General features: G+C 46.6%; 1 protein-coding gene across 2 annotated transcripts in view; it reads right to left on the bottom strand.

Annotated features, from left to right (window-relative positions):
• LOC132582502 (sodium/potassium/calcium exchanger 3) overlaps positions 1-20,922 on the bottom strand; it is an 85,494-nt gene that overhangs the window by 50,564 nt on the left and 14,008 nt on the right. For both annotated transcript variants that reach the window (XM_060254097.1, XM_060254096.1), the window contains exons 2-4: positions 19,021-19,095; positions 15,798-15,882; positions 11,095-11,198 (exon numbers count right to left, since the gene is read on the bottom strand). In XM_060254097.1, coding sequence (XP_060110080.1) covers positions 11,095-11,198; positions 15,798-15,882; positions 19,021-19,086 — 255 coding nt within the window. In that variant the 5' untranslated portion in view covers positions 19,087-19,095. The remainder of the gene's footprint in view (positions 1-11,094; positions 11,199-15,797; positions 15,883-19,020; positions 19,096-20,922) is intronic.

The raw sequence follows: 20,922 nt of genomic DNA on the forward strand, positions 1-20,922 counted from the left end.
CCTCTTCCACCACGGTTTTTCCAACACCAGGAAAATTGGGTATCTTATGGTTGTTTGTGGCTTCAACCCACATTCTGCCCGTCTGGACCACCTTCTCTTGATCTGAAGCCATTTTGGATGTTTGAACATTCTTTCACTTTCACCATTTTTTTTTTTAAAGCAGTTAGTGAAGGGCACATGACCAGATCACTGTTGCACGCGTTGTTTGTGTGCATATATCAGGGAAAGGTCTTTGGTTGATGACATTCTGTTACTCCGCTAACTCCAGTGGGCTGTGGTTGACCACAGGTGCCGGCCTGGTGTCTCTGAAAACACAGCCTGGTGCAAGGCTCCAGTTATCATGTCTTTTACTAGGGGAAAAAAAATCAGCATCTGCGCAGCTGTGGAAGCAAGAAAAAATACCAGAGAAATGGGACTGGATTATAAAAGTTATGTCATGGAGTGAAATGGACAAATTAACAAGAAAATTAAGAGACTATGATTTGGAACTCTTTAAATTGGAGTGGAAGAAGTTCAGAAGATACGTAGAAAAAGAGTGGAAAATAGAAGGACGGTGGACAATCTTTGATAATGATTAAGTTTTTTAAAAAATAAGAATATAATTTTTAGGGTTTTTTTTTAATAGTTAAGGGTACCTTTAATATTTGTTTCTTTAAAGTAAATAACACTGGCGGGGGTCAAGTAACGGGGGGAGGGGTGGGGGAAAAGTAAGATATGGGGTAGATTTTTTTTTCTTTTTCTTTAAGTCTTTATAAGTTGTAGATATAGTTTTGCTACCATATGTTACTAATAAAATTGTTTATCTCGGAAAAAAAATCAGCATCTGTAGCAACATCTCCTACCACACCAGAGGCTATATAGACGATTGTTCCAAATGTGTTACAAACACATACACACACACACACACACACGTCCAAAGCCATTTACAAGGGTGGAATCTCATATGAACAATCATCTTAACAGAGGTCCAGGGCCAGGCCAATTGGAATTACTTTTAGTCAGCAATCTGAGTGACTTCTAGTTGGTAACATCAAAGCTTAAAAGATTAAGATGCATGCAAGCTAAACGACAGGAAAAGGCTGCATTAAAAATGTATCCCAAACATTGCAATAAACAAAATGGTTTTCTTCATAGATACAGATAAAGGGGGGGGGGATAAAGTAATATGGAAAAAAGAAATTATGCACAAGTTAGGCCAGGGAACTCATGCCAGAGCAGTGTGCGCAAAACAGGTTTTGGAATCCGACTTCTTTAAACCAACAGAACAGAGGAAGGTAGGATGGCCACCCCACACTGAATGTGAAGTGCAGTAAAGTCCCTTCCAACTTATGGTGACCCTTTGAATTAATGTCGTCCAAAATTACCAGTCTTGCAAACTGAGGGCTGTGGCTTCCTTGACTGGATCAATCCATCTCAAGCTGAGTCTTTCCCACCCCCACCTGCCACTGGCAGTCTTTAAGCAACGGCTGGACAAACACTTATCAGGGATGCTCTAGGAGTCTAGGTTGATCCTGATGAGCAGGGGGTTGGACTAACTCATCTGGGCTTTGAGAAGCAGCAGGATAGAGAGCTGCTGAAGGGTGAATGTTTTTTCTTTGCCTTTCCCTTAACTGCTGAGGAGATTTAGCTGAGGTCACTGTGTGGGAGGAGAGTGTTTGAGAAGGGTGTGCATGTGGGAGAGCAGTTAATGTAAGTGTGGTTTCTGCTGAGTAGGTGTGGTTTCCATTTGATTCTGTTGCCTATTGAAGGCACAATCATGAATGATTCCTATGGTCGTTTTCGCACTCACCTCCAGCCGGCGCGACCCCCCTCTTCACCGCGTAGGATCTGCGCGGATTTCGCACTAAATGCCGCAGAGCAGCCTTTTGCGCCGGAAACTCCCGTCGCAAACGCCGCGCAAACGGAAACTGCTTTTTGGCGGTTTACGTTTGAGCGGCTTTTGCGACGGGAGTTTCCGGCGCAAAAGGCTGCTCCGTGGCATTTAGTGCGAAATCCGCGCAGATCCTGCACGGTGAAGAGGGGGGTCGCTGGAGGTGAGTGCGAAAACGACCTATGAGAAGGGAAAAGGGGAGGAGCCCAAGGAAGCCGAGGGGGCTCCATAAACAGCTTTCTAAGGACTTGAGACCAAGGCCTTATAACTAAGGATGAATAAAAACAAAAAAACCCAATGCTTGTTGAGAGAAAGTTAGAAAAGCTAAAGTTCACTATGAGCTTAGGCTAGTGAGAGATGCTAAAAACAACAAAAATGGTTCTTTTCTTGTGTTCAAAGTTGGAAAAAGAGTAAGGACATGGTAGGCCCATTGTGGGGACAGGAAAGTGAAATTGTAACGGGTGATGAAGAGAGGGAAGAACTGCTCAATTCCTGCTTTTCCTCTTGTGAGGGAAAAGGTGCTCAATGTGGCAAATACAGAACACATGTGAGGGAAGGGAGCTGAAGCTTAGCTTCAGCACAGGGGTAGTCCATAAACACCTAGTTTCTTTAAATAGAACTAAGTCCTTGGGGGCGGATGAACTGCATCCAAGAGTACTAAAAGAACTAGCAGATATAATTTCTGAGCCTCTGTTCATTATTTCTGAGAATTCTTGAAGAACAGGTGAGGCCCCAGAAGACTGGAGGTGGGCAAATGTTGTCCCCAACTTCAAGAAGGGAAAAAAAAGAAGGATCCGGGTAACTACCCACCCGTCAGCTTGATGTCTATTCCTGGAAAAGTTTTAGAACAAATCACCAAACAGTCAGCCCTGGAACATTTAGAAAGGATGGCTGTGATTACTAACAGCCAGAAAGTGACTACCTTGCTGGATCACGGGAATGTTGTAGACATCATTTATCTTGATTTCAGTAAGGCTTTTGTTAAGGTTCTACATATGAACATATGAACATATGAAGCTGCCTTATACTGAATCAGACCCTTGGTCCATCAAAGTCAGTATTGTCTTCTCAGACTGGCAGCGGCTCTCCAGGGTCTCAAGCTGAGGTTTTTCACACCTATTTGCCTGGACCCTTTTTTGGAGATGCCAGGGATTGAACCTGGGACCTTCTGCTTTCCCAAGCAGATGCTCTACCACTGAGCCACCATCCCTCCATAATATTCTTGTTGACAAACTGGTGAAATTTGGTTTGATGATGATGATGATGATATTGGATTTATATCCCGCCCTCCACTCCGAAGAGTCTCAGAGCGGCTCACAATCTCCTTTCCCTTCCTCCCCCACAACAGACACCCTGTGAGGTGGGTGGGGCTGGAGAGGGCTCTCCCAGCAGCTGCCCTTTCAAGGACAACCTCTGCCAGAGCTATGGCTGACCCAAGGCCATTCCAGCAGGTGCAAGTGAAGGAGTGGGGAATCAAACCCGGTTCTCCCAGATAAGAGCCCGCACACTTAACCACTACACCAAACCGGCTCTCCTATTTGGAGCCTATTATTGTTCAGTGGATCTGTAGCTGGTTGACAGATCACACTCAAAGAGTGTTTGTTAACAGTTCCTCATCCTCTTTTCAGGTCAAGTCAAGTTAGCCTTTATTGGCATAAATATATATCAGAGCAAATTAGTTATAAAAGGTAAAATGGAACGACTGTGTACATATACATCAGAGTAAGCATAAACATAAACTCTTTCTATGAGATCCCTTGGCGTCCCTTTAAAACAGTGTAAAGAAACTTAGCCACTTTCTCAGTGACACTAGATGAAGACTCAAAGTAACACTTTTCATATATTCCTGTGAAGTGGCCATAATTGCAAGTGAATAAATTTCATATTCACTTGACCAGCTATATCCTATTGGAAGGGTAAGTGGAAGGAAAGTCGCCACATATTCGAACAGTGCCTCCTTCCTTGTACAAATATGAGACCTTCATTTGAATTCACCTTCCACATGTGGAGAGACACTGCTGAGCCACACACACCCCTGTCCTCCAGTCTTTGGGCAGTGAGGTGGGATCAGAAGCCCTCAAGACTCCCTTATTGAGACTGAGTAGTGACGCCATCTTGAATGTTTGGTGTGTGACAGACAGAGCCGGCACGTCCACTAGGCAACATTCAGCAGCTGCCTAGGGCGTCGGCTCTTCAGGGGTGCGTTGTTTCTGCTTCCTGAGGGATTGGAGAAATCTTCCAAACCCTCAGCAAGCAGAAACAACACGAGGCTTAACTTTCAGTCCTGGGCACTCTCGACAGCCTGGGACTGAAAGTGCCGCCTCGTTTCTGCTTCCTGAGGGGTCAGAGAAATCTTCCAGTGCCTCAATAAGTAGAAACAACGTGCCGGGCGCTTGCGAGTGTGGTGTTTTAGAGGCAGCCAGCCGCCTTCGGGTTGAAAGTGGCCAAGCGACGCCTTTCCATGAAGGTGCCGCTCGGCCTCTTTCAACCTGAAAGCGGCTGGTCGTCTTTTGAAAACTATGCTCTTTGGAGGCTTCCTTGGAAGCCTCCAAAGAGTGTATTGCAGTGGGAAAGCGGCAGTACTCTTGTGCGCTGCCCGCCGCTCTCTAGTCCCCCTTATGATGATGTCACGGGGGTTTGCCTCTAGCAGCAGATACCTTAGCGCCGGCCCTGGTGACAGACCATCTTTTCTTGACCCACTGAGTGAATGGCAGGGCATTTCTGAGAGTTCTTGGGGTCACCACAGAGGTTTGCTGAGACTTCTATTACAGAGCAGTACAAAGAGATTTCCTTTCCCCAAACAGGGACTGCAAGAGGGAGGACTGGTGGCCTCATCTTTAAGGCACAGACCCTCCCACACAATGTTCAATGCCTTCAGAGATACTAAGGGGCTCAACTCTTTCAATGGAAGGTGTCAAGCAGGACCGGCCCTAGGGTGCATGGCGCCCTAGGCAGACTCACAGCCCGCTGGCCCGCTCCGCAGCGCCCCACCATCCTCCTCTGCAGTGCCTCCTCCCCCTCCCTCCCACCAGGTCTGTTTCAATGCCCGGGAACAGGCAGTCGAGTGCCGCGCTACCAGGCTATTTAAAGGTCCCCCCACGATCAGCTGATCAGCGGGTAAAGCTGCGCTAAAGGCTCCCGGCTGCTATGCCGACCCTCTGGTGTGCTCACTGTCAGTGCTGGGTTGGGGGGGCAGGCCAGCAGTGGTGAGAAGGACCAGCGAGCTGCTGAAAGAGCAGTGGCCACTGCTGCCTCCTCCCCAACCAGAAGTGGGGAGGAGGCAGCGGCGGCAGCTGCTCTTTCAGTGACTCACTGGTCCTTCCCGCCGGCACTGGCCTGCCCCCTCAACCCGACACTGACAGTGAGCACGCCGGAGGGTCAGCATAAGAGCTGGGAGCCTCTGGCACGTTTTTACAGGTGGGGGCGCCTTTATATAGCACGGGAGCGCGGTGCTCGACTGCCTGTTCCCAGGCATTGAAATAGATCTGGTGGGGAAGGGAGGGAGGAGGAGGCTGGGGAGCAGGCAAACTAGGCATTTGCCTAGAGGGGAGGGGGGGAGGCCAAATTTGGCACCCCTGCCCTCCCGGCGCCCTAGGCAAATGCTTAGTTTGCCTAGTGGGCAAGCCAGCCCTGGTGTTAAGAAACCACATTTCCCATGCTGTCTGGCAAGGAGGAGAGAATCTGCACCTTCAAGATGAGGCTCTCTATAGAGCTTCAGGTGCTGTCCAAGTTTTGGGAATGGGGAGGACCGACCGAGAGAAGGGCTGGCAAACAGCATGGGAACCTGATGCCAGGCAAGACCCTTACAAGTTTTCAAGGCTGGCTGAAGTACTTAGCTGGGGTTGACTTCTAGTGGGGTTTCTGAACTAGAAAACTGATTTCCAAACTCCCTCAAATTCGGCTCACTCACTGGTTTGTTCGTCTATTAATACTTATTAAAGGCGAAAGTGTTTCTCCTGGCCTGTAAGACCAATTTCCAGTCCTCCCCTCTCCCCAACACTCCAGTTCTGAACTTTGGCAGTTTCACGATTTCTTTGGCCTCCTAGTCTTTATTAAAAGCAAGAGCCTCTTTCTCTTGGCACATAAAACACATACCTGCGTTTGAGGGAAAAGTCAGGTTAGCGTAATTAACCGTCTATTTCAGGACCCAAAATAAATCAAACGTCCGCAAGATTACAGCCTGCTGACTGGAAAACTGCTCTTGCATAATTCCTGTGATTCTGCCCCTTTGGTCGTAACAGCTCAGCGAACAGATGGCATGTATGAGATCAAAAGTCAGCTTCCTTGATCTCTTTTCCTCTCACCAAGGCCCGATTACTGTCCCTGCGTGTTTTATGTAAGAATCCCAGTGTAATGCCGCAGCTTTATTAACTGGTTATATGACTCTTTGCACACACGTCAAATGGACGCAGAACCAGAGAGACAGTTACAGTGGAAACAAAGGCTCTGTTTAGAGAGGAAAACATGCATCAGAAACCACTGAGAAGTCACACCGAGATGCTTCACCTACACAGCATTCCTCCTAGGTTTGGAATTGGGATGATAGGGTTCCTTCTATCCTCAAAGGGGATAGAATGGGCCCTTCACAGCCTTGCCTCTCCCTGTACCACCCCTTCAGCCTTGCTGCCTTTTCCTCTTTCTTCAAAGTACCATGTGAATGTTTATCCAGCTATGCATTTCCTTTGCCATCTCCTTAAAATAAGTAATGTGTGCAATGCCATTCTTGGGCATGGAGGATAGTCCTGGGGATGCTGGAAACCGAAGCTGTCATGGCCTGTTTTTGCTGCGAAGATGCAGAACTGTGCTTTTTAGGGCACAGCTCCGGAGCAAGCAATGCGAGGCAATTTAAACTGCATACAGATAAGCTCTGCATCTCCCTGCCTGGAGCTCCTCCGCTGACATGCATACCTGGCTCCAGGGTGACAGCCGAACGCTGCCTTCCCCCCTGGCTGCAGGTGTGCTGTCTGCCTGGCTTCTCCTTCTCTTCTCAGAGGGTCTGCCTGCTAATTGCCCATTACAAGGTTCATAGAGACGCTGTTGTTTTAAAGGACTCTTGCCCGCCCATCTTTTTAACACTTTGAAAATCCGTAAGGAAGGGGGAAAGGGTTTTGTGACTGAGGGGAGGGTTAACCAGATGGCACCGGACACAAGCCTCCTTTGAGAAAAGGCCATGTGGCGTGGCAATGGATACCAGCACTGTGCCACGAAGGCTCCTTCCCCAAGCATAGAAATGGATTCTCCCCCCTCCCCCCGCCACTCCACAGAGAAGATCTTGCACTTGTCGCAAATACAGAGAGGGCAGCTCCACAGAAGGCTTGCAGCTGAAAATGTGCACACAGCCATAGGCTGAGCATATTAAGGTCATTGTTAAGCCGTTTCTGCAGGACATCAGCAGCATAATCCCCAGCAGAGCTACGCCCTTAGGAGGGCCCAAGTATACCCTGGAGGTGAGGTCTTGGGCCTCTGTCTAATGGCAATTTCAAGCCACATTTCTTCACATCTCTGAACGAAGTCTTTACTTCTGGCAGTGCATAAGAATGCACAGAGCTTTTAAAAATGACATTATTAATATTGCTTTAATGCAGAAAACAAGCAAACCCGTGGCTAAAACAAAGGCTATCAGTCTTCTGAGAATCAAGGAGCACCATGTTTCCAGTGTTATGCTTAAGCTGAAGTATAGTTCATTTGCTTTTACAAAAGCTGCCCTGTTGATGTCCTCCCTTCTTCCAAATCCTAGCAACCAGACTAGGGGTGGTCAAACTTGCTTGATGTAAGAGCCGCGTAGAATAAATGTCAGATATTCAAGAGCCACAAGACATGAACAAATATTACAAACGTGTCTTTGTTAAAACTCTTAATACTTTCTTTGCACAAAAAGATAAAACACACGTATGCACTTTATAACACAACCTCGCTAGGAGGAGACTTTTAAAAAAAAAAAAGCTGGGAATAACAGTCCCCATAAGACCAGCAGAGGGAAAGGTTAGGGAATTATTTTTTGGCACCAGTGGGAGAAGGAAACACACATGTTCCATATACATCACTGACCACCGTTTGTATCATTATGCATCTCTCTCTGCCTTCACACCAAGGTTAGTAAATACAGTTCCTACGAGAGCTATGTAACTAAGGAAGAACCCTTCACCACCCTCTTTAATTCCATCCTACCTTCCAGTGGCTCCCTTGGCTTTTGCACTCTCTTTCCCCACTCTAGGTTTCCGGGCAACCTCTGTGGTAGTGGTGAAGAGCTTTCAAGCCTGCCTATTTACCCCTCCTTCCCCACATGGCAGAAATAGTCACCTACGTATTGGTCAGCATTCAGAGGCCAAGCATGCTTGCTTGAAAGTAAGCCTGCATTAAGTTTCTCCTTGACCTCCAGGAACCACATAAAATGTGTGAAAGAAGTGCATGTGGGTCCCGAGCCACAGTTTGGCCACCCCTGAACCAGACCACCTTTTCCCCTTTTATCAAAGATTTCAGGTTTTCACGGCTGGTAACATCATTAGGGTTTGTAGAATTTTTCGGGATCAAGTGCCGTGTTCTACTGGAGAAAGTTTTCCTTCCAGACGTTTCGTTCTCAGCTGCGGAGAACATCCTCAGTGGCGTTGCAGCCGGAGCAGGCGCTCAGACATTCTTGGCTGCTGTGCATTGAGTGGGGCCAGGGCTGCTGGAGAGCTGCTATTTCTAGGCTGGAGGGGGTGTGATGAAAGGGCAATTGGTTTGTGGATGTGCCCATTGTTTGGTGGGGCTTCCTGGAAGGGTAGTGATAAGGAAACTGGCTGTTGAATGTGCCCATTGTTCCGTGTTAATTGCTGGGAGGGTTGGAAGGGGTTTGAAGATAAGGAAGATGGTTGTGGACTGTGCTGATTGTTCTGTGGAATTTGCTGGTTGTTCTGAGACTTTCTGCAATTTATAGTCTTTTGTTCTGTAAAGCCTAATGTTGCATTGAGGAAGAGAAGAGGTTTTTTCCTGCCAAGTCTCGGAGGGCAGCTACCAGTTCAAATATGAATTTAATTTAAATATGTATACCCAGCCTTTCCACCGTGGCTCAAAATGGCTTGCAGTCCCTGAAATTACAACATAATTCCAAGAGAATTTCTCTCCTTGAGAATATACATGCAGGCAAAACCCTAGTGAAGACTCCCCAAATAAAACAGCCTTACAGCACTTCCTGAAAACTTCTAAACACGAGGCCTACTTCACTGCCTCAGGCTGCCCGAGGCATGCGCCGCGACAGAGAAGGAATCGGCTAGAGAAGAAGACAAGCTGGCAACCTTACACAGAGTAAGAACCAGTGGATGCGGGACGGACAAAGTGAACTACTGTCTTACACAAAGAGTGATTAAAATGCGGAATTTGCTGCCAGAGGATGTCGTGATGGCCACAGGGCATAACAGCTTTAAAAGGGGGTTAGAGAGATCCATGCAGGATAAGTCTATCAGTGGCTATCAGCCACGGTGACTGAGGGGAGACTCCACATTCAGAGGCACTAAACCTCCGAATCCCAGGTCCAGGAGGCAACATCAGGAGAAGGCCTTGGCCTTTATGCCCTGTTGTTGGCCATCCAGAGGAAGTGGATGGCCACTGTGTGAGCAGAGCCGGCGTACAGAAGTAGGTCAGGTAAGCGGCCACCTAGAGTGCCACCTGGCCGTGGGGGATGCCCACTCCCCATCTCTGCTCACACCATTCCTACCCAGACCAGGTGGAGGTGGTGTACAGTGTGTTTGCTCACCTTAAGAGGGGTGCACAGCGCAGCTTGTTTGCTTGCCTTGGAGGCATTCGGAGCAGCTCTGAATCCCTCTGAGACGAGCAAATGCACTGTGTGCCCCGCCCCTTCTGGGTCCAGAGGGGGCTGAGCAGGGAACACAGTGTGACGCCACCACCCAGCCTTCCTAGGCTGAGTGGAGGACTGTGGGGCGGCCTGTGCGTCTTGCCTGGGGTGCCAGAATCTCCGGCACCAGCACTGTGTGTGAGACAGGATACCGGACTGGATGGACTACTGGTCTAATCCAGCAGGACTCTTCTTATGTAAGCCTTGGCCTCTGTGCCCTGTTACTGGCCCTCCAGAGTAACTGGTGGCCCACTGTGTAAGACAGGATGCTGGACTAGATGGACCACTGATCTGATCCAGCAGGCCTCTTCTGCTCAGAAGACTGCCCATGGGAACGTATGGGTAGATGTAATGGGTCATGGCTGTGAAAGGTTTTAAAGATCATAACTCACTCTTTGAATTGAAGTCAGAAACAAACTGACAACAAATGCAGCTATTTTAAAATAGGCAAGACTTGCTCTGGTCAGCTAGGCCGCAACAGTAATTACAAACACCAGCACAATTTTAACAGAAAGGAAGAAGGCATTTTCATCCACCAATCTTGGTACCCAGCTCTGCAAAACACCCTACAGACTATAAATTGCAGAAAGTCTCAGAACAACCAGCAAATTCCACAGAACAATCAGCACAGTCAACAACCATCTTCCTTATCTTCAAACCCCTTCCAACCTTCCCAGCAATTAACACAGAACAATGGTCACATTCAACAGCCAGTTTCCTTATCACTACCCTTCCAGGAAGCCCCACCAAACAATGGGCACATCCACAAACCAATTGCCCTTTCATCACACCCCCTCCAACCTAGAAATAGCAGCTCTCCAGCAGCCCTGGCCCCACTCAATGCACAGCAGCCAAGAATGTCTGAGCGCCTGCTCCGGCTGCAACGCCACTGAGGATGTTCTCCGCAGCTGAGAACGAAACGTCTGGAAGGAAAACTTTCTCCAGTAGAACACGGCACTTGATCCCGAAAGATTCTACAAACCCTAGTAATACAGCTGCTATGTTTTGAACCACTTGCAGTTTCTGGATTGTCTTCAAGGGCAGCCAAATGTCGAGCATGTCACAGTAGTCCAACGGTGAGGTTACAAAATCTCGATTCAGTGCAGCCAGATCAGCTGAGTCCAAAACATTGCCAGGAACTCACCAAATAGCCTTCAGCAAGCCGCTGTTCTCTCAGCAGCAGATCCAGAAAATAAATAAGCACAAAGGCAATAATGTGCTGACTTACAAGATTGTTTCGAACTAAGTGAGGGAGGGGGGCATACTAAAATACAGAGAATGGACTCAGTGCAATGCAGGTATATAATAATAATGCCCCCCCTTGATTACAAGATGATCAAACATCCTAAATAAACGCGAATTCATTACTACCACATCTGTTCCTGCTTCTTACCTGCCCAGCAAAGAGGCCGCAAACACCGATTATGCAGAGAATGTTGAATACAGCAGAGCCAACAATGGTTCCGACCCCAACATCTCCCTTTGTGATAAACACACCTGAAGGGGGAGAGAAACAAGAGGCCTTCAGATCTCTCAGAATGGACAGAGGTTGTTAGCCAGAGACTAGTAGAACTTTGCACAATGAGGACTGAAAAATTACTCTTACTTGCAGTCTGCTCTGTCCGTTTGACCAGCGTAGGACTCACTCCACACCATCCCCATTTCATTCATTAATTCATTGACTTACCCTGTGAGGTAGGTGAGTGTGCGACTGACCAAAAGTCACCCAGAGAACTTCCATGGCAGAGTGGGGAATCAAAGCTGGATCTTCCAGATCCTCGTCTGACACTCTAACTCAGGGGTCCTCAAACTTTTTAAATAGGGGGCCAGTTCACTGTCCCTCAGACTGTTGGAGGGCCGGACTGCCGTTACTGTACAAGGTCACGGGCCGTCAGTTCTCCGTCTTCTGCATCTCACTCCCTTTCCCACACCACACACCCCAGCCTAGGAACTCACCTCACCTCGGTATCACCTCACACTCTGTCTCCGCCACCTCAGCCCAGTGCCGGAAGTGTGCATTGCTAATGCGAGTTTAGGTCGAACGTCACTTCCGGTCTGATTTTGCCATAACCCGGCGGGCCGCATAAACGTCCTCAGCGGGCCGCATCTGGCCCGCGGGCCGTAGTTTGAGGACCCCTGCTCTAACTCCTACACCACACTGGCTAGAATGCTTTCTCAGAACATCACAGCATGCAGTACTTTCAGGGCAACTTAAACATGATAACGCCCTCGATCCAGATTCACCTGTAATAACCGTTACTTTCCGATGCACATAAAAGATGGTATGAAAATGAGATTGTAGACAGAAGACACTTGTCTGAATCCCTTGAGTGAACAGGTCACCTGTGAGGCATCATGATGTGAGACGGCCAGACTGGGCAACATGTGATGATATGGTAAAGTTTTCTGAGTGCTGTTGAGCGGTCTGTTTTTAAAATGTTTTTATTGTTTTATCATATGCTGTACTTGGCCCTGAGCCCTATGGGGAATGGGCAGAATAGAAATATACTAAAATAAATAAATGTGCTGTGGATTCTCCAAAGAAAACTCATTTCCCAAGAACAGCTCTCCCAATCTAGCATGGATCTAACAGCACGTGACAAGGTTTGGTGCCGCCAGCATTCCTGTGACTCAGTCCGCCTTTGCTGGGCAGGTTGTCCTGACTACAGACTTCACCACAGCCACGACCCCTGCAAAATGTTGGCTCCACTTGGCACGGGAAGGCTGTGCCAGCAAAGAACCTTTCCCAAGCGTCTTGAGCTTCAGCCACAGCAGGAGCCTAGCAGTGCTGGCAGGGAGCTCCGCCCGATCCCTCGCATCTCAAAGCTGGACATGAGGCACACACATCAACTACAGCCACACCGAGACAGGCCACAATAGGAGCCGGTCTACAGGAAATGGTTGGCCATGAGGCGGGTCAGAGTTCTTCTGGCCTGATCATTCCTGGAGTAATGGTACCAGAAATCACAGAGGCATAAAGAACTGTCACTAGGCAAACAATGATCGGCCAAAACACTCAATTCCATGCAAAGTTCTGATTGCCCACTAATTCCATATGAAGACCCCGGGTTATTTATTCTTCGTTTCAATAATAAAATCTTCCACAGTGGTGTAAGCTTAAATCATTCATAGAGGATGTCAAAAGAAGAAATGTTGCAAGGAGCAGTCTGTTACTGACATCAATCTCTCGCCCTTCTCATCAATGATTGGAATCAAGCACAAAATCTTTGATAAGCACAAAATAGTTAGGAAGGTGAGAAGTTAATGTCAGTAGTAGATTGCTCCTTGCAACGTTCCTTCTTTCGGTGTCCTCAATGAATGATTTAAACTGATTTTTCTGCAGACCGTATGAATTCACTTTAGTGCAGACTGTTTGGGAATAGAGGTTATGTCTAAGTGCCTGCGTGCACTCTTGTGTTTCATATTGCAGTCTGTTTAAGGTAGAAGTTTTGGAATATCTAAGTGCCTTTTGTGCACATTTATATTGTTCATCTCCCAGTTGGCAAAAAAAAAAAATATGTTTTGACAGTATAGTTTCACCCTGACGTTTTTCCTATTATAGTCTTGCTTAAACTCAGGGAGCCCCCCTTTTTTCCCTTTCCAATGAGCCAAAGCATGAAGAAATTTATTTTGATATGCCAAAGCGGAGTCCATGAGAACAATTCAATTGTTTATGTGATTTTTATCCAATGTCATTGGCAGGGCTGGTGCATCCCAGTAGGCCAGACAGGCAGCCACCTAGGGGTGCTCAGAGGCTCCAAGCACCTCCGGGCCCATCTGCCGCCCTGCTCAGTCTTCCTGGGTCTGTGCTTCTGCTGGAAGGCTGAGCAGGGGCGGCATGTGCACTCTCAGAGGCGCACGCACCGCTTGCCCATGACAGGCAGACCGGGGGCTGCATGCGAGAAGACTGAGCAGGGGCTGCAGCTGAGCAGTGGTGCACAGTGCACTCTTGGAGGTGCTCAGAGACTGCTCTAAAAGGGGCAGTCTCCGAGCATCTCTCCAGCAGCGAATGCACTGCTTCCCCACAGCCCCCTGTCAAGTCGGCTGATTCAATAACGAGGCCTTGTTGATACAAAGTAGCTAGTTTATTGATATCATTGTTCTCGACTACAAGGAGATTGAAAGACTGAGGATCATGCAGTAGAATGTAATCATATAAGGTACACTTCAAAGGGATTCTTGAGGGGGGGGGGGTGCTATGCGGGGCACATTCACACATTGATGTTACAATTTCGTTCTCAGGCCTGTTCTGGCCTTGAGCGTCTCCTCCCCCGATGCCCAGCCTGAGAAAGCACTATAATCTCTTTCACATATTCCCATTTCAAAGCAAACTACATAACAAAGGAAAGGAGGAGGGGAAAGGAGAGTTCCAGCTAGCAGCATTGGCATACAGTATGGCTTTTACCCAGGGTGCTTTTCTCCTGAACCAAAGATGAAGTACAGACTTGACCAGAGTTAAAGCAGACTTGACACCCCCACTCAGCCTTCTCAGGCAGACTTGTGCAGTGCCATCTAAGAGGCACTCAGAGACTGCGCTCCATATGGCAGTCTTTGAGTGCCTTCCAAGAGTGCACTGTGCATGGCCACCATCGCACCTGCCCTCCTCGCAGGGTGGGGGGTGGGGTGGCGGGGCAGGCATAGGTGCGGGGGAGGTGGCCTGGGGCACCAGAAACCCTAGCGCTGGCCCTGGTAATCGGATAAACTGCAAAGAAACATCTTTTAATTTTGTGAGTCCAGCAACTGTTTGATATGCATATGATTTTATTTACAAATCTTACATTGCTATTTCATGAATTTTATTCTCTTTGTAGTGACAATCAAGTCCTTACATAAACTCAAGAGCTCCCAAAATGAAGCTCCCAGCATTACATCTATCTTGATCTGAAGTAGCTTCTCTTCCCACATTTCGTGGCTCTCACCCTTTCACTGTAGAGTATGAAGCATGTTCCTACAAGGGATTTCGACTCAGCAGAGCACATAACACAAGGTGGATGGAATCCAGTTGCAATGAAATACTATTGTGAGTTTTGGAGGCTCCCCAAGATCTCAAGAGGAGGTTCCTTCTCAGACCTGCCACTTGGAATCCATCAGGGAGATGCCAACAACTGGACCAAGAGCTTCATAACTGCATCTAATGAGAGCTCACTGTTTGATGGACTCTCTCATGTTCGCAATCTGTGCCGCAAGTCTTGTCCAATTTCAGATGTGTCCTGGGTCTTGCCTGGGACCTAATAGATGACAATATCCTCACTTAAAGGAGTCACCAGGATGTCCAAAGGACTTCCTGTTTCCAGTTTGGTGTAGTGAATAAGTGCACAGACTCTAATCTAGGACAACCAGGTTTGATTCCCCAGTTCTCCATATGCATCTGCTGAGTGACATTGGATCAGTCACAGTTCTTGAAAGAGCAGTTCTCTCTCAACTCCACCTACCTCACAGAGTGTCTGTTGTGCGGAGGGGGAAGGGAAAGGAGATTGCGAGCTGCTCTGAGACTCCGAGTGAAATCCAATCTCCTCCTCCTTCTGAATATACTTGATTATTAAGAAATTCTTCAGAAGCCAACTCTGTTACTCCCACCTGCAGAGGCTGGATGTCTGCCCTACCAGAAACAGGGACTCTCTCTCCCTTGCGGGGTGCACTTTTCCATGGAATCCTCTCATAGTCGGAAGGGACCTCCAGGGTCATTTAGTCCAATCCCCTGTGCAATGCAGGAAATTCGCAAATACCTCCCCCCCTCCCAGTTACCTCTGCTCCAGCAGTTGGCAAAAAAAAAGCCCTCCAGGATCCCTGGCCAGCCCGATCTGGAGAAAATTGCTCCTATCAAGTGGTGACCAGCATTTCTCCCTCAGCCTTCTTGCCTGGGACTTACACCGCTGAACTTTTAGCAGATCTCCTCCCGGCTAAAGGAACTCGTTTTAGTTTGTTTTCATTGTGTGCTAGTCTCATTTATTCTTCATATTGCGTTTTTAAAAGTATCTATCACTCAGCTTCCTTAATTTATAGGAAGCGAGTCTTTGCTGGAGAGTAATGTACGAATAGCGATGCTTGCACTTTAAGCTTTCCTTAATGGCATCAAGATGTGGGTGATTTAATTACCTATAACAGAGGTAAAGAGTTCTGGAGCAGAGCTGCCAGCCGCCATGAAGGTTGCTCCCGCAACATCTTCACTGAGATGCAAACGCTGTGAAGAAAAAAAAGGGAGAGTGTCTTTACGGGAAGCAAAACAGAAGAAGTCCCCAGTCAGAATCTCCTCCAAAGCAGAACAGTGCGGAACTGAGGCTGCAACAGAATCCTCTTTCCACTCCCCAGTACTGCAACATCATCCCAAGGGAGGAGAATATTTGGAGGAGAGATGTCTGGAGGTTGTGGCTCAAGATCTTCATTATGGTTTCCAATTCTGTGCTTGAACATTCCTAGAGGTTTGGGGGTAGAATGTGGAGAGGGCAGGACTTGGAATGGGGAGAGACCTTGGCAGGATATAATTCCCTAGAATTAACCCCCCAAAGCCGCCTTTTTCTCTAAGCGAACTGACCTCCGTAGTCTAGAGATCAGCTATAACTTCAGGAGGCCTGCAGGCCCCACCTGGAGGTCTAAATCCAAAGAGATCCATGGAATAAGGTTGAACTACGGAATAACAACAAAATGCGAATAAATAACTAACACCACATCACTATATACAAATCTGAATATTTCAATAGTTCATATGCACAACATTATGGTCCCTCAATTACACACAGGAACAGTCCACTGCAGAAAAATTCTCATAAATGTCCTTAAAGTGCAAAGTTCTTCTCAACCCCAGACGAGTGGGGGAAAGTGCTTGCGCCGATCCTATGCTTGATTAAAGTACTTTCAAAAATCTCTTGTCGATTTCAATTTCAATTCAATTCGGCATACAGAGATGTGGTGTTAGTCATTTATTCGCATTTTGTTGTTATTCCGTGGTTCAACCTTATCCCCCTTCTGCTGGCCCAGGTCCCAGGCAGGCAGGGGTGATGAGGTGCCTCTGCCTCGCTCCACGGCCTGGTTGCTACCAGGCCACGGACCGGTACTGGTCTGCAGCCGGGTGGTTTTATTCAGTAGAAGTTTTAAAATCTTTACTTAATTCCTCTTTTTTCATCAAAGCCTTAGGACACCATTAGCTGGATCCCAGGGATCCTTTCTGCTAATGGATATGGCTTCTCCTAGCAGAAAAGTCTTGTCCACCAGGAATAGGTGCCTTATGGGCAGGGTTGCCAGCTCGGGGTTGGGAAATACCTGGATATATCAGGGTGGAGCCTGGGGAGGGCAGGGACCTCAGCAGGAGATGTTGCCGTAGAATCCATCCTCCAAAGCGGCCATTTTCTTCCGGAGAACTGATCTTGGTTGCCTATTTATGAATTTGGGGAGGGACGGTGGCTCAGTGGTAGAGCATCTGCTTGGGAAGCAGAAGGTCCCAGGTTCAATCCCCGGCATCTCCAACTAAAAAGGGTCCAGGCAAATAGGTGTGAAAAACCTCAGCTTGAGACCCTGGAGAGCAGGGGAGGGATGGTGGCTCAGTGGTAGAGCATCTGCTTGGGAAGCAGAAGGTCCCAGGTTCAATCCCCGGCATCTCCAAAAAAGGGTCTAGGCAAATACATGTGAAAAACCTCAGCTTGAGACCCTGGAGAGCCACTGCCAGTCTGAGAAGACAATACTGACTTTGATGGACCAAGGGTCTGATTCAGTGTAAGGCAGCTTCATATGTCCATATATTCAATTGTAACAGTGGGAGATCTCCAGGTGTCACCTGGAGGCTGGCAACCTTAAGTTACGGCCCCACCTTCATGGAACATATCTATAGGATCCAGCCCCACCTCTCTGGTTGTTCATCACTAAAAGTCAACACAATACTACCTGAGAGTGGTAACTTGAATTTAGGAAATAATGATTAATGTTATAAATATATACTTGTCTTCTGGAAACTACACTAACAGCCTGGGCCATGCAGCTCCTCTGTATACAAATTTAATGCAACTATGTAGATAGTTTCTTAACAAATCGTTTCAAATTCCAAATTTCATACACCCAATGGTAGCGCATATAATTCCTGAACTTTCTAATTTACTTTTGACAGTGATGCGAGAAGTATAAAGTAGGAACAGTTCAAATATTCAGGGAAATTATGCTCCTAGAAATATCTGAATCCCAACAACTTCTACCAGAGGACAAAACAGAGGGAGACCTTTCAAGTTCGCCAGAACTCCATAAGGATGGGTGTTCATTTTTAAAAAGACAGAAAAAAAAAGAGTTGGGAAGACAAAAAATTTAGGGCACTCCAGAGATGCTCCAAGCCTGCATCTTGCAGAGTTCCAAAGTGCATAGAATATGTAGCCTTTTTCAGATGTGTGTAGCTTTGATACACATGAATATGCCTCAGATTTCTTTAAGGGAACATATTCATACATATTCATTCATACATGCTGGTTATTACCTTTAAAGCCCTATATGGCCAAGGACCTGCCAACCTGAGGGACCGTCTCTCCCCATACGAACCCCAGAGAGCACTGAGGTCAGCAGGGAAGAGCCAGCTGACTATCCCTGGACCAAAGGAGGCCAAACTTCAAAACACCCGTACACGGGCCTTCTCCATCGCAGCTCCACGCCTATGGAACCAGCTCCCGGAAGAAGTGCGAGCCCTGCGGTGCCTTGACCAGTTCCGCAGGGCCTGCAAGACCACCCTTTTCAGGATGGCCTTTGCTGGCTGAGAGACTGCTGTGGGTGACTTCGCTATTATGATTTATAAATGGAATTAGCACCTGGAAATGTGTTAATTGGAATGTTTTTAAGTTAATGTGATTTTAAACCCTGTATAATTTTATGAAATGTTGTTAGCCGCCCTGAGCCCGCCTCGGCGGGGAGGGCAGGATATAAATAATTTTTATTATTATTATTATTATTATTATTATTATTATTATTATTATTATTATTATTATTATTATTATTATTATTATTATTATTATAATAATATCTAAGCTGTACATGTATGGGATATAGGTGTTTCCCCGTTCACACAAAATGGCAACCATGTTGATCAGGAGTAGCATGCTCTCCTGTTTATGCCTAGTGAAAGCATCAAAACTGAACATCTTAAAAGAGCCTGTATTGCACACTTAATTGGTTAGGAGGTGCTGCTGAGTGCAAAACAGGTTTTTCATCATCAAATTGCTCACAGAAATGAACACTCTAAAGCCAGTCAAACAATTTATACATCAAAGATGATGGAAAGTATAAAGATTACAATTCTGGGTCACTGCAATCTGTTAATAAATATGGGAAGGTAGTACCAGCAGATACTTACTTCACAAATCTTTTCCAATGAAGGGACAAAGAAATCATCACAAACGATCGCCAAAGCATAGAACATGTAGACAGCCTGGAAAAAAACAGAACATACTCTATGTAGAAGGGCCAGTTTAAATAGGATACTATCCCAATTCCATTATTTCAAATTATTTAATCTTCAAAGGACTCAGGACTCAACTGCCTGTTGGTTTTGAAAGACACCAGAGGAATATCTACACTGCAGACTGAGTTAACAGCAATCCCTGCTTCCCAGGGAACCATGGGAACTGTAGTTTTGCAATGGCTGCTAGAGAAACCTCTCATAATCCTCACTCTCCATGTTTCCATTCCTACTATTATTTGAAGGAAGCCATGGCAATTTGCTATAAAATGAATAAGTGCGTATAATGTAGAAACATCCTAAAGTGAATTTCAAGGGAATTGAAAACAAATCAGCCAGTATCATAATGCCTCTGTATAAATCGATGGTGCGGTCTCATTTTGAATACTGTGTACAATTTCTGGTCACCGCACCTCAAAAAGGATATTATAGCATTGGAAAAAGTCCAGAAAAGGACAACTAGAATGATTAAAGGGTTGGAACACTTTCCCTATGAAGAAAGGTTGAAACGCTTGGGGCTCTTTAGCTTGGAGAAATGTCGACTGCGGGGTGACATGATAGAGGTTTACAAGATTATGCATGGGATGGAGAAAGTAGAGAAAGAAGTACCGTATTTTTTGCACCATAAGACTCACTTTCCCCCCCAAAAAAAGGGGAGGGAAAAGTGTGTGCGTCTTAAGGAGCGAATACTGCAAAAAATTCACACAAATGCCTCTAAATTCACACAAACAGCTCTAAAAACTAGGTGCGTCTTATGCTCAGATGCGTCTTATGGAGCGAAAAATACGGTACTTTTCTCCCTTTCTCACAATACAAGAACTCGTGGGCATTCAATGAAATTGCTGAGCAGTCAGGTTAAAATGGATAAAAGGAAGTACTTCTTCACCCAAAGGGTGATTAACATGTGGAATTCACTGCCACAGGAGGTGTTGGTGGCTACAAGCATAGCCAGCTTCAAGAGGGGGTTAGATAAAAATATGGAGCAGAGGTCCATCAGTGGCTATTAGCCACAGTGTGTATATATATATATATATATGTGTGTGTGTGTGTGTGTGTGTGTGTGTGTGTGTGTGTATATATATATATATATATATATATATATATATATATATATATATATATATATATGTGTGTGTGTGTGTGTGTATAAATTTTTTGGCCACTGTGTGACACAGAGTGTTGGGCTGGATGGGCCATTGGCCTGATCCCACATAGCTTCTCTTATGTTCTTATGTGACACAGAGTGTTGGACCGGATGGGCCATTGGCCTGATCCAACATGGCTTCTCTTATGTTCTTAAAGTGCATTTGATGCATTTCCAAAAACCTGCAGTACAATATGCATGGAGGTATCACTAGTGCTCCACTGATAACCTACGTTCATCCAGCACTCCACACCACAGAAAGGCATCAGCCCACAGACAGGCTCAGCCATCTGCCTTATCAGCTATGCAGGAACAACAATAACTGCATCTTTTAGTGTCAGGACTCAAGTCCACCAGCAGCTCTTGAACCAATGCGGCACAGAAACACCACCCAGGTCTGGTTAAATGAAAGAACAACTGGAAGATCAGTCACACCAAACCAGCAAGTCTTCCTATCCCCATATGCTAACCTAGGGGAGATGATACATCCTGCCCCCTATAAAAGGTTTCCAGTTGAGCTAGTTTGTTGATCAGAGCAATTAGGATACCTATCTGACCTTGGTCATCCTCCATCTCCACAATAACCCCTCTCTACAGGAATTGGGTCTGACATCTAGAGTCTCTTCACATGGGCTTCCCATATGTTTGGTTTA

This window comes from Heteronotia binoei, chromosome 14, assembly GCF_032191835.1.
Source record: "Heteronotia binoei isolate CCM8104 ecotype False Entrance Well chromosome 14, APGP_CSIRO_Hbin_v1, whole genome shotgun sequence".
Taxonomy (NCBI): domain Eukaryota; kingdom Metazoa; phylum Chordata; class Lepidosauria; order Squamata; family Gekkonidae; genus Heteronotia; species Heteronotia binoei.